The 13,627-nt window shown below is 37.8% G+C and overlaps 2 protein-coding genes across 6 annotated transcripts in view; one reads left to right on the forward strand and one right to left on the reverse strand.

Moving 5' to 3' along the window:
• Positions 1–13,627, forward strand: part of LOC102977105 (zinc finger protein 529) — a 134,531-nt gene that overhangs the window by 47,317 nt on the left and 73,587 nt on the right. The gene's annotated exons all lie outside the window — the stretch shown is intronic.
• ZNF382 (zinc finger protein 382) overlaps positions 1–13,627 on the reverse strand; it is a 43,918-nt gene that overhangs the window by 9,834 nt on the left and 20,457 nt on the right. For 3 of the 5 annotated variants that reach the window (XM_024132500.3, XM_055079104.1, XM_007115278.4), the window contains exons 3-4: positions 11,814–11,940; positions 11,446–11,541 (exon numbers count right to left, since the gene is read on the reverse strand). In XM_024132500.3, coding sequence (XP_023988268.1) covers positions 11,446–11,541; positions 11,814–11,940 — 223 coding nt within the window. Of the gene's footprint in view, positions 1–11,445; positions 11,542–11,813; positions 11,966–13,627 lie in introns of all 5 variants that reach the window. The other 2 variants (XM_007115275.4, XM_007115274.4) reach the window with 1 other exon arrangement.

The following is a 13,627-nucleotide window of genomic DNA, read 5'->3' on the forward strand; positions in this document are numbered from 1 at the left end:
AAAACAGAAACAGACTCACAGACATAGAGAACAGACTTGTGGTTGCCAAGGGAGGGGGAGGGAGAGGGATGGAGTGGGAGTTTGGGGTTGGTAGATAAAAACTATTACATTGAGAATGGATAAACAAGATCCTACTATATAGCACAGGGAACAATATTGAATATCCTGTGAAAAACCATAATGGAAAAGAATATAAAAAAAGAATGTCTGTATGTGTATAACTGAGTCACTTTGCTGTACAGCAGAGATTGGCACAACATTGTAAATCAACTATACTTAAATTAAAAAAAATTTTTTAAGTCCTGAGACTAAAAACTTTGAGAACTGCTGATTTAGACATTCAAAATTCTGGTAATAGCAAAGAAGTTTGTATCAGAACAACCTTCCAACTGATAACAATGATAACTATGGACCAATTATAGAAGACCAACTTGTTTGAAGAAACTAAAGAATGATCAAAAGCAGGCAGAAACTGGAATGGATACAACCTTTGAAAGAAAGAAAACATACTGCAATAAAATCTACTTTTATCCAGGTCTTCCACTGTGTGCCCTGGTAGTTCATGCAGCACACAGGGGATAGATCTCAAGGAGAAAGCAGGAGTCATCCTGTGCAGAAGAATCAGAGATCAGAGTTCAGGAGTACCAGAGTGGCTTTAAATTGAGGACAAAATCCAAGGATGAAGAAAGCATAGAAGGAAAGCCCCAACGTTAGCATAAACCCCTCCTCAAAACCTTGGTTAACTTCATTTCTACAGGGTAAGACTGCAAGGAGCATAAAGGGAAAAGAAAGCTGGAACACTGAAAGAACTCAGCAGAGATTTCAGCAGCTACTTAACTCTGCAAAAACAGTTTTTAATTCCAGTCCTGTGCCAAGTTAGAAGAACCTGGTTAAAACTTTGGTCTTTCTACTGAAATCCCAGAAGGGCCATGTATTAGGAGTAAAGGCTGCATCCCAGGACTTAGAGCAATACCATAAAACTAAAGGCAAAACTGAAACTGAAATAGAAATAATCTAAACAACTTAAAAGCAACCTGACAAAAGAATCAACATGAGCCTCCAGTAACTTAACCTTCTGTAAGATTAAAACTCAGCAGTCTTCAGAGGAAGAAAAAGGATCCAGCAACTTCACATGTTATATAAAGTCTTCCTGAGAAGAAACAGGAAAATGTGACCAATAGGGAAAATAAAAACCATTCAACAGAAACAGACTGATACATGTCTCTATGTTGAAATTAGAAGACATTTAAAATAACTATGATAAATATGTTTACAAATCTACAAGAAAAGATGGAAATATGGGTGAAGAGATGGAGTAGTCAGGAGGCATTAAAAATGCAAACTGAAAAAAAACCCAATAGCTGAAATATAAAATTCACTGGATGGGTTTAACAGCAAATAAACATAAGAGAATAAAGAATCAGTAAACTTGAAGTCAGGTTAACAGAAACTACCCAAACTAAAAGAACTTTTAAAATCCTTAGTGAACTACAGGGTAGGATGAAATGATTTAAAATACAATTGAGAAAAGAGCAGGAAAAAAACTGTAGAAGTACAGACCAAAATTTTCCCAAATTTTATCTAAAACAAGAACTCTGTGAACTTGCTAAATTCACATATTAGTTCTAACAGTTCTTTTCTTTTAGATGCCTTAGGATTTACTATGTACACAATCATGTCACCTACAAATGAAGATAGTTCCCTTTCTAATCTGAAGCCTTTTAACTTCTTTTTCTTGCCTTATTGTACTGACTTGTGCTCTGTATAATGTTTAATAGAAGTGGTGATAATGGACATCCTTTCTTTGTTTTTGTTCTTAGAGGAAAAGCATTCAAGCTTTCACCACTGAATGTGATGGTGGCTATGTTTTTCGAAGATATTCTTTAGGAAGTTGAGGAAATTCCCCTGGATTGCTAATAAATAGATTTATAATAAATATAAATTGAATTTAATTATTTTCCTGCATTTACCGAGATGATTGTGGTCTTCTCTCTTTATTTTTCTATACTTTAAGTGGTAGCTTACATCCTTGAGTTTCGACCTCTTTTTATCTTTACATGGTGAATTATATAGCTTTTTATTTTTAATTTAATTAATTAATTTATTTTGGCTGTGTTGGGTCTTCGTTGCTGCATACGGGCTTTCTCTAGTTGTGGTGAGTGGAGGCTACTCTTTGTTGCGGTGCGCGGGCTTCTCATTGCGGTGGCTTCTCTCTCTTGTTGCAGAGCAGGGGCTCTAGGCGTGCGGGCTTCAGCAGTTGCAGGACACAGGCTCAGTAGTTGTGGTGCATGGGCTCTAGAGCACAGGCTCCGTAGTTGCAGTGCGCGGGCTCTAGAGCACAGGCTCAGTAGTTGTGGCGCACAGGCTTAGTTGCTCCGCAGCATGTGGGATCTTCCCAGACCAGGGCTCGAACCCATGTCCCCTGCATTGGCAGGCAGATTCCTAACCACTGTGCCACCAGGGAAGTCCCTATAGCTTGATTTTTGAATTCCAAATCAACTTTGCTTTCCTGGGATAAACTCCTTTTGGCCAAGTGATATCATCCTTTTAAAATACTCCTGGATTCAGTTATTTTTTTAGATTCAGTTTTATAATATTTTATTAAGGATTTTTATATCTAGCTTCATGAAGGATGTTGCTGTGTAGTTTTCTATTCTTATAGTGCCTTTGATTGTGGATAATGCTGGTCTTATAAAATGAGTTGGGAAGTGTTCTCTCCTATTCTTATTGGTTGGTATAAAATTGTTTGTATATTCCCTAATGGTCCTTTTAATGTCTGTAGGATCTGTAGTGATATAGCCTCTTTAATTTTTGATATTGGTGATGTGTCTTCTATTTTTTATTAGTAATATAGTTATGGTTTATTATTTTATTATTTTAATGTATCAGCTTTTGGCTTCACTCATTTATTCTTCTGTTATGTATTTCATTGATTTCTGCTTTAGTCAATATTTTCTTCTTATTAACTTTTGAGTTTAATTTACTTTTCTTTTTCTAGTTACTTAGGGTGACAGTTTAAGCCCTGTTTTAGGCCCTGATTTAAAGGAATAAAAATTTTTAACGCTGCTATAGTTGCATCCCACACATTTTGATATGTTGTCTTAATTATCATTCAGTTCAAAATACCTTCCAATTTACCTTAGGATTTCTTCCTTGCTTCATGGGTTATTTGGAAGTGTGATTAATTTCCAAAAATTTGGGGAATTTAGAGATACGTTTTTTGTTTTTTGGTTTTTTTTTTTTGCGGTACGCGGGCCTCTCACTGCTGTGGCCTCTCCCGTTGCGGAGCACAGGCTCTGGACGCGCAGGCTCAGCGGCCATGGCTCACGGGACCAACCGCTCCGTGGCATGTGGGATCCTCCCTGGCCGGGGCACGAACCCGTGTCCCCTGCATTGGCAGGAGGACTCTCAACCACTGTGCCACCAGGGAAGCCCCTAGAGATACGTTTTTGATTTCTAATTCTACTGTGGTCAGAAACTATACACTATGATTTCAATTCTTTTTAATTTATTGATACTTGTTTTATGGCCCAGCGTATAGTCTATCTTGGTGAATGTTCCATGTAAAATAGTCTATAAAGATTAACTAGGTACAATTGATTGTGTTTCAACCCTTCCATAGCCTTATTGATTTTCTTTCTCTTTGTTCTCTCAGTTACTGAGGGAAAAGTATTTATATCGTAAGCTATAATTATATTGCTTCTTTCAGGGAGAAAAATTGGTCCTGGAGAAAATGAAAAAAGAAAATCTTACATATTACTATGGTTTGTGGCCCTCCAAAGGGCAACAGAACATAGATTATGGTATTAAAATTTAATGGGGGGGCAATTAGAAAGAAAATCTCTAAAAAGACTTTTTAGGGTAGTGAAAATGATAAAAAGCTGAGAAACACTGAAGTATTTTGAAGCTGTTACAGTTGTTATGACTTTTTTTTTTTTTTTTTTTTTTTTGCGGTACGTGGGCCTCTCACTGTTGTGGTCTCTCCCGTTGCGGAGCACAGGCTCCGGACGCACAGGCTCAGCGGCCATGGCTCACGGGCCTAGCCGCTCCGCGGCATGTGGGACCTTCCCGGACTGGGGCATGAACCCGTGTGCCCTGCATCGGCAGGTGGACTCTCAACCACTGTGCCACCAGGGAAGCCCGTTATTACTTCTTAATGAAGTGTCCCTCTTTATCACTGTAATATTCCATTTTCTGAAATCTATTTTGATATATGGCCACTCCCATTTTCTTCTTAGTGTTTGCATGTGTAATAGAGTCAGATTCTATTTTTGATGTCTTACTGCTGACAACTTCCTAGACCCACTCCCTTTTTTTCCTCTCTTGCCCCACACCTGGGCAAGCCAATCAGAAACCTTGCATGTTCTCTCTGTTGGTGCTGGCAGGAAGTTTAAACCATGCAAGCCGTAGCCTATGTGTACAGACCTGACCTTACCCCCCACCAAAACACAATAAACACCAAAGCCAGACACCCCTCCTTGTTCTCTTAAGCCATTTTAGGACCAGCTTGGGAATCTTCCATGCTCTCCCTAGAAAGCCTCATTACGTGAGATTTCAGTCTTGACATCTGTCCCAAATTTTGGGTGAGTGGAGGGGGGGATGATCTCATCCCCACATAGGGCAATCGCAAGACAGTATGGTACATATTTTTTCATCATTTTATGTTTCACCTATCTGTGTCTTTATATTTTAATACATAGGACATAGTTGGGTCTTTCTTTTCATTTCAGATACTGAATAGTCATCTTTAGAAGCTTCTTTTGGTTTTTATTTCGATCTTTGCTATCTTGCCTCATTATGTTCATTTTTAGTTTACATACTTGATAACACTCAAGTCATTTATAATGGCTGTTTTAACATACTTGTGAGTGAATTCCATCACCTCTACCTTTTTTAGGTCTGTTTTTATTAACTGCGTTTTTTTCCTGTTGAATGATTTTTTTCCTGTTTATGGGTCATATTTTCCTGCTTCTTCATATGTTTAATAATTTTTGATTGGACATCAGGCATTATCAATATAATGTTGTTGAGTTTAAGACATGGTTGTATTTTCATAAAGAATATTGGTCTTTTTTTTTTGTGTGGCATTCTGTGGCAGCCAGAGTTGCACCACTAGGACCTCTCTTCAAAAAGAACTTACCATTCATGTGCAAGAACTGTTAGCATCTTCAGGATGCTCTTCAGATTTTGAACCAAGCCAGGGTCTCCCCAGGGAATCCCCACCAAATGACTGAACACTGAGTGGGTACTAGAGGGTGGCCATTTCTGTCCATTAGGACTCCTCTGATGAACAGTCTTTGCTTCAGAGGAGTTAGGTTGGTTGAGACTTTGTCAGATCTGCATAATTGTCTAAGGCTCTCCCTGCCCAATCCCCTTTCCTTCCACATATCTGTATCATGGTCTGATGGCTTTCTGTTTCTGATCTTACTTCTTCCTTTATCTTTCATAGATGTCACCTCTAAGAAATCTATTATACTCCCAACTCCATCTCAGCATCTCCTTGGAGGACCTAACAGGCACACAGAAGTTATTTTTGGATTAGTTTAATCCTTTTGATGCTTTAATTTAAGCCCTTTTTTGTGTGTGAGGTAAGCGGGCCTCTCACTGTTGTGGCCTCTCCCCTTGCAGAGCACAGGCTCCGGACGCACAGGCTCAGCGGCCACGGCTCACGGGCCCAGCCACTCCGCGGCATGTGGGATCTTCCCGGACCGGGGCACGAACCCGTGTCCCCTGCATTGGCAGGCGGATTCTCAACCACTGCGCCACCAGGGAAGCCCTAATTTAAGCCCTTTTATGACAAATCTTTCAGTCTTTAATCGACTGCCCCATTTATTAGGTGTGACCTTTCTAGGGTGTCTATCTAATGTCCTATGTATTAACAAGTTCTCTCCACTCTGGCTGAAGGGAAATAAAATGATTCCTGGTGCAGCAGGCTATGAGAATTGTTTGTCTCACAACACTGTTGTAATTGTATTTTTCTTAGAACATGTCCTTGCCTGGTCTCATGGGGTTTCACCTACCCACATGCAGACTTATCTTTAGCCAAGACTCAAGGGGAACCTTTTCAAGATTTGGGGAACTCTTTCTCTGCATAACTCCCTCTTTTGGAAAGTGTGTCCTGCAAATTCTAGTCACCTCAATTTCCTTGAATGCCAGTGTTGGTCCCCTAAAGTCAGTAAAACTGCCAGGTTCTTTCTGGATTCCTCTCTCTGCACTGCAGTCTGGAAGTTGCCTTCAAATGAAAGCCCGGAATGAGGTAGGGTGCATCTCATTTATTTCTCTTCTCTCAGGAATCCAGGCCTGTGCTGCCTGTTGTTCAATATCTGAAAATAGTTTTGTCCAGTTTTCTAGTTGTTTCCTGTAATAGTATAATTCTAGACTCTGTTACTTCTTCAGGGCTGGAAGCAGAAGTTTTGAATTATAAAAATGCAGGCCCAAATGGCTTAATAATGATTTTCTTCAAACATTTAAGGAAGCAACAATGCCAATCTTACAGAAATTCCATAAGAAAGTAGATGAAAAGGAAATACCCCCAGTTCGATATGGCTGACATAATTCTGTATACAAAAACTTCAGTGACATTACAAGAAAACTACAAACCACTATCCTTGGTAAAATCATGCATTTAGCTTACTAAAATATTAGCAAACCAATTTCATCAATCTATAAGACAGATAATGCATCTTGTCCAACTGGGGTTCATCCCAGGAGCCCAAGGTTGGTTTAAAATTCAAATTAATCAATGTAATACATACAGTAACAGATTAAAAAAGAAATATCATATGATCAACTCAACAGATGCTGAAAAAGCGTTTAAGACCAACATCCCTTCATAATTAAAATTGTCCGAAAACTAGGGGAAAAAGAGAACTTCCAGAATCTAACAAAGAGCACTTATGAAAAATCTACAGTTAATATTAAGCTAAAGAATGAAATATTAAATATCTACCTTCTAAATTTAGTGAACTTCTAAGGATGCTCACTCTCACTACCTCTATTCAATGTTGTACTGTAGATCCTAGTCAGTACAGCAGGGTAAGAAAAAGAAACGAAAGCAATAAAGTATGCAAATGTAGAAGTGAAATATCTTATTTCAAGAAGGCCTGTTTTATGTATAGAAAATCTAAAAAAAATACCAAAACAAATAAAGAACAACAGTAACAACAACAAAATTTAATACCATCAAAAGAAATATGCAAAGTCAATATCTAAAAGTCAATTGTGGCTACACATATTAAGAACAAGCTGGAAAAAGAAATTTTAAAAATCTCATTATTTACAATAGCATTAAAAATATTAAAAGCTTAGAGATAAACTTAATAAAATATGTATAAGACCTCTATACTAAAAATAATAAAACACTGCTTATGGGAATTAGAGAAGCTAACTAAAATGTTAAGATATAGTATAGTCATGGACCGGAAGACTCAATATTGCTGAGATGTTATTTCTCACCAATAAAAATCCCAGCATATTTATTTAGAGAAACCAAGATGGTACTGGCACAAAAACAGAAATGTAGATCAATGGAACAGGATAGAAAGCCCAGAGATAAACCCATGCACATATGGTCACCTTATCTTTGATAAAGGAGGCAAGAATATACAGTGGAGAAAAGACAGCCTTTTCAATAAGTTGTGCTGGGAAAACTGGACAGCTACATGTAAAAGTATGAAATTAGAACACTCCCTAACACCACACACAAAAATAAACTCAAAATGGGTGAAAGACCTAAATGTAAGGCCAGACACTATCAAACTCTTAGAGGAAAACATAGGCAGAACACTCTATGACATAAATCACAGCAAGATCCTTTTTGACCCATCTCCTAGAGAAATGGAAATATGGAGGTTCCTTAAAAAACTAAAAATAGAACTACCATACGACCCAGCAATCCCACTACTGGGCATATACCCTGAGAACACCATAATTCAAAAAGAGTCAGGGGTGCTTCCCTGGTGGCGCAGTGGTTGAGAATCTGCCTGGCAATGCAGGGGACATGGGTTCGATCCCTGGTCCAGGAAGATCCCACATGCCACGGCAACTAGGCCCGTGCACCACAACTACTGAGCCTGTGCTCTAGAGCCTGCGAGCCACAACTACTGAGCCTGTGTGCCACAACTACTGAAGCCTGCACGCCTAGAGCCTGTGCTCCGCAAGAAGAGAAGCCACCGCAATGAGAAGCCCGCACACCGCAATGAAGAGTAGCCCCCCTGCGCCGCAACTAGAGAAAGCCCGCGTGCAGCAACGTAGACCCAACGCAGCCAAAAATAAATGAATAAAAAAAAATTTTTTTTTGAAAAGAGTCATGTACCAAAATGTTCATTGCAGCTCTATTTACAATAGCCAGGACATGGAAGCAACCTAAGTGTCCATTGACAGATGAATGGATAAAGAAGATGTGGCACATATATACAAAGGAATATTACTCAGCCATAAAAAGAAACAAAATGGAGTTATTTGTAGGGAGGTGGATGGATCTAGAGACTGTCATACACAGTGAATATGTCAGAAAGAGAAAAACAAACACTGTAAGCTAACACATATATATGGAATCTAAGAAAAAAAAATGTCATGAAGAGACTAGGGGTAGGACGGGAATAAAACACAGACCTACTAGAGCATGGATCTGAGGATATGGGGAGGGGGAAGAGTAAGCTGTGACAAAGTGAGAGAGTGGCATGGACACATATATACACTACCAAATGTAAAATGGATAGCTAGTGGGAAGCAGCCGCATAGCACAGGGAGATCAGCTCGGGGCTTTGTGACCACCTAGAGGGGTGGGATAGGGAGGGTGGGAACTGATTCACTTTGTTATAAAGCAGAAACTAACACACCATTGTAAAGCAATTATACTCCAATAAGAGATGTTAAAAAAATAAAATAAAATAAAGAAACCAAGAAGTTGATTCTAAAATGTATTTGAAAAAGAACATGACCTGGAATAGCCAAAACAATTTTTTAAAAAGAAGAAAGTTAAGAGGACTTCCTCTGGCATCAAGACTTATTATAAAGCTACAATAATCAAAGACCAGGTGGTATTAGTAATAGGACTTAAATTATATCAAAGGAAAGAATACTCTAGAAATAGACTGACACAAATACAATCAAACAATTTTTGATAAGATCTTCAGAGCAATTTAATTCAATTCAACAAGTGATGGGACAAATTGATATCTATATGGAAGAAAACAGACTCTTAACACTTACCTCATACCATAAATAAAACTTAACATGAGATGGATCATAGAACTAATTTTAAAAAAGCAAAATATACATAACATTTTTAGAAAAAAATACAGGAAACTATCTTTACAACCTAAGGCAAATGTTTGTTTGAGAGGTCAAAGAAATAATGATAAAAGAAAAAAATGATAAACTGGACTTCAAAAACTTGTGCTTATTGAAAGACACCATTAAAACAAGTAGGCAAGCCACAGACTAGAGGAAATATATGCAATACCTATATCAAACAAATGACTTCTATTCAGAAAATGTAAAGAATTCCTACTATTCAAGGAAAAAAAATATTACCCAATAAAAAATGGGTAAAACATTTGAACAGATACCTCTGAAGAAGACATAAAAAGCACTTGAAAAAGTTCTCAACATCATTAGTCATAAAAGAAATCTAAATTGAAACTGCTAAGATATGCTACCATTCTTCAGAATAGTACTTCACAATGACCAAAAGGAAAATATTGATAACATCAAATGTGAAAGAGAATGTGGGAGGCAATCAAAATTCTCATACATTGATTGTAAAAGTTTAAAATGCTATGGTAACTTTTAAAAACTGGCAGCTTCTAAAATGTGAACTATAAACCTGCCTTATGAATGAGCAACACCATCTGATAGGTATTTACTGAGGAGAAATAAAAACGTGTGTCCACAAAAAGATTTTTACAAGAATGTTCACAGTAGCTTTATTCATAATAGCCCCAGGGACTTCCCTGGCAGTCCAGTGGTTAAGACTCTGCGCTTCCACGGCACGGGGCTTGGGTTTGATCCCTGGTCAGGGATCTAAGACCCCACATGCTGTGCAGTGTGGCCAAAATAATAATAATAGTAATAATAATAATAATAATAGCCCCAAACTGAAATATTTCAAATGTCTATCAATAGATGAATAATAAACTGGTATCTCCATTCAATTGAATACTATCCTGTTTAATTAAAATAAGCTATTTATATATGCAAAAACATTTATAAATCTCTCAGACATTAAGCTGAGTGAAAGAAAGTAGACATGAAAAAGGTCCAGAATAGACAAAACTAATCTATGTTGGTAGAAATCACAATGGTGATCGTCTTAGGGAGGGATTGACTTGGAAGAGGCCTGATGGAACTTAATGGGTTAATGGAAGTGTCCTTTATCTTGATTAGAGTGTGAGATATGTGGGTTTATACTTCTGTCAGAACTCAAAGAACTTTACACCTAAGATCTCTATGGACGTTATACCTACAAAGCAGGGAGTGGATTCTTGGTAAAGTAATAGCAGCCAATAGCTCTATAAGCATAAGGCACACAAGGAAAAGATTTATGTGGGGAGCGATATTCAAAATAAAATTTAGATTTTAGAGGTATGGAAGTCAGTCATGTATAGACACTTCAAAGATCTCAGGCCTTTAAAAATAGATCCCTAATAAGACAGCTACTATCTGAAAAAAAAGAAGAAAAAAAGACAATAACAGTTGTTGGTAAGGATGTGGAGAAACTGGAACCCTTGTGCATTGTTGGTGAGAATGTAAAATGGTGTAGCCACTATGGAAAACAGTATAGCAGTTCCTCAAAACATTAAACATAGAATTACTATATGATCCAGCAATTCTACTTTTGGGTATATACCCAAAAGAAAGCAATGACTCAGACATATATTTGTACACTCATATTCATAGTAGCATTATTCACAGTAGCCAAAAGGTGGAAGCAACCAAAGTGTCCACTAAGAGATGAATGGATAAGCAAAATGTGGCATAGACATATAATGGAATATTATTCAGCCTTCAAAAGGAAGAAAATTTTGATACATACTATATCATGGGTAAAACTTGAAGACACTATGTTAAGTGAAATAAACCAGTCACAAAAAGGACAAATACCATATGATTCCACTTATATGAGGTACCTACCAGTAGTCATATTCATAGAGAGAGAAAGTAGAATACTGGTTGCCAGGGGCTAGTGGGGGGTGGTAATGGGGAGTTATTGTTTAATGGGTACAGAGTTTTACTTCTGACAGATGAAGGGTTCTGGAGATGGATGGTGGTGATAGTGGCACAACTATGTAAAAGTACTTAATGCCATGGAACTATATGCTTAAAAATGGTTAAGATGATAAATTTTATGTGTATTTTACCACAATTAAAAACACAGATCTCTGAAAATATTCAAAGGCATCAACTACCTGAGTCCACTGGACTTTATCTATACAGACTCACCGAGGTAACTCTGACTTGGAAAAATTTTCTCTGTTGTCCATAGTTCTTTTCCTTGTTCCAACTTGTGGATCATATCAGGTTTAGTCATGTGAAATCCTGATAATAAAAAATGAGACTTGGTCTAAGCTGTTGGGCTTCAAAACTATTGAAGGAAGAGAAAGATACAGCTTCAAGACGGCAGACAAGGTACACATTAACGTCCTACCAAAGTTAATACCTTGCACTAGGCCAAGTGTGGACACAATCATGCTTTCTGCTAACAGAAAGGGATTCATCACCTTTGATCTTTGAAATTCAAAGTTCCATATGTTTCAGAAATTCTTGAAAGGAGATGCATGACACTGAAAGATTCAAGGAATTTTCCTTACCTACAGAGATGAGGTGACAATAGTTTTCCAACATGACATCCCTGTAGAGGGCCTTCTGAGCAGGAGCCAGTTGTTGCCACTCCTCCTGGGTGAAGTCCACAGTCACATCCTTGAATGACACTGATCCCTGTAAGGGCATAGTCTAGTTCATCCTAAAGTAATTGAAACTAGTGAGAACTAGACATTGGAGACCATGTTCAGTGGTCAAACTGGTTTTCTTACTTTGTGTTTTATACTGTAGAAAATTCTCTCTGAAAATACATTCATCAGTATTTATTTATTATCTCATGCTAAAAATACATGAGATCATACTCTTTGCCTTGAATGTGATTGGTTGCTTGGTGCACGAAAACAAATAAAACCCTGACCTTGCTCATAAGAAGTTACAGGCTAAAAGAAGGGCATATGTGTAAATACATATACTCAATAGATATTACAGATGCAATGACAGAAATATGTACAAGGGAACATACTACAAAGTAAAGAAAATTTCATTTTGTATTCCAAGACTTCATTGAAGACATAAAAATTTTGTACTCACAATGAATATTTTTTGTAGAACTACATGTCACTGGCTTTTAAGATTCATGGGGAGAGTAAAACCAGTCAGTAAATTCAGGAAATAGCAAAAGGTACAGTATGTTAGGAAAGAGTCTTTGAGCTGTAAGAAGAAAAAGGTTTATGGAGGTAGGCAGTAGGCATATTTATGTAATAATACTGGATGTTTTTTTCTACAGAGCAATGGTCTTAAAAATGTACTGAGCACACTCCCAACATATTTGTATTTATTTATAAATCATCAGTTGGCATTAATAGCAATCCACATTGTTAATGATTACTGTTCTTGAATATAAACTATTAGTATTTTCCTCCTTTTCAGTATATTGTCTTGTACATTCCACTGTAATGGATACCCCACTTTGGGTCTGCTGCTTTATGGAGTATAAAAAAAATGAAGAAATGTTAAGTCATCACATATGTTATGTGAAAAAATTTGTACTTTAGAGGCAATACTCTCGAACACTAGAGAAGGCTTGAAGTGTGTTAGGTGGGAAAGACAAGTAACCACTGTTAGAGATGTGTCCAAGATTAAAATGGTATTAGTGGTCTGGACAGGAGACAATTGGTTGCTTCATGATGAGTTTCAACAGAACTGGTTATAAATTGGTTGCAGAGTGGAAAAAAGAGAGGCACAGCTCTTAGGTCATCTGCACAGCAAGTAGGTGGGTGCTGAGACTAGAAAATGGAAATTGGAAGCAGGAGAAAGAAAAAGTTGGACCAAAGGAGGTAATGAGGTAAACCTTGGACATGTACTTGAAATGTCTATGAAACATACAGGTATGATAGCTGTTGGAGGTTGGATATATGGTTCTGACACTCTGGTTAGAGGTCTAGGATGGAGAGAGGTATCTGAGAGTCACTAGAATCAGATCAGTATAACCTCTGGAGTGAATATGATTGTGCATACAGAAAAAGAGACAGAGAGGAGAAGAGAACCAATTACCATCTGGGGAAAACCCAGATTGGTATTTCAGAGATTGGTAGATGAAGAGGAATTTTCTGAAAGAAAGATATGGAAACAGGAGAAAGTACCACCTTTGATTCAAGAATAGAATATCTCAAGAGTGGATTAGCAAATGCATCTCCTTCTCTTGCACGCACATATAAAGATTAGAAGAGGGCTTCCCTGGTGGCACAGTGGTTGAGAGTCTGCTTGCCGATGCAGGGGACACAGGTTCGTGCCCCGGTCCGGGAAGATCTCACATGCCGCGGAGCGGCTAGGCCCCTGAGCTATGCCCGCTGAGCCTGCGCAT

This window comes from Physeter macrocephalus, chromosome 17, assembly GCF_002837175.3.
Source record: "Physeter macrocephalus isolate SW-GA chromosome 17, ASM283717v5, whole genome shotgun sequence".
Taxonomy (NCBI): domain Eukaryota; kingdom Metazoa; phylum Chordata; class Mammalia; order Artiodactyla; family Physeteridae; genus Physeter; species Physeter macrocephalus.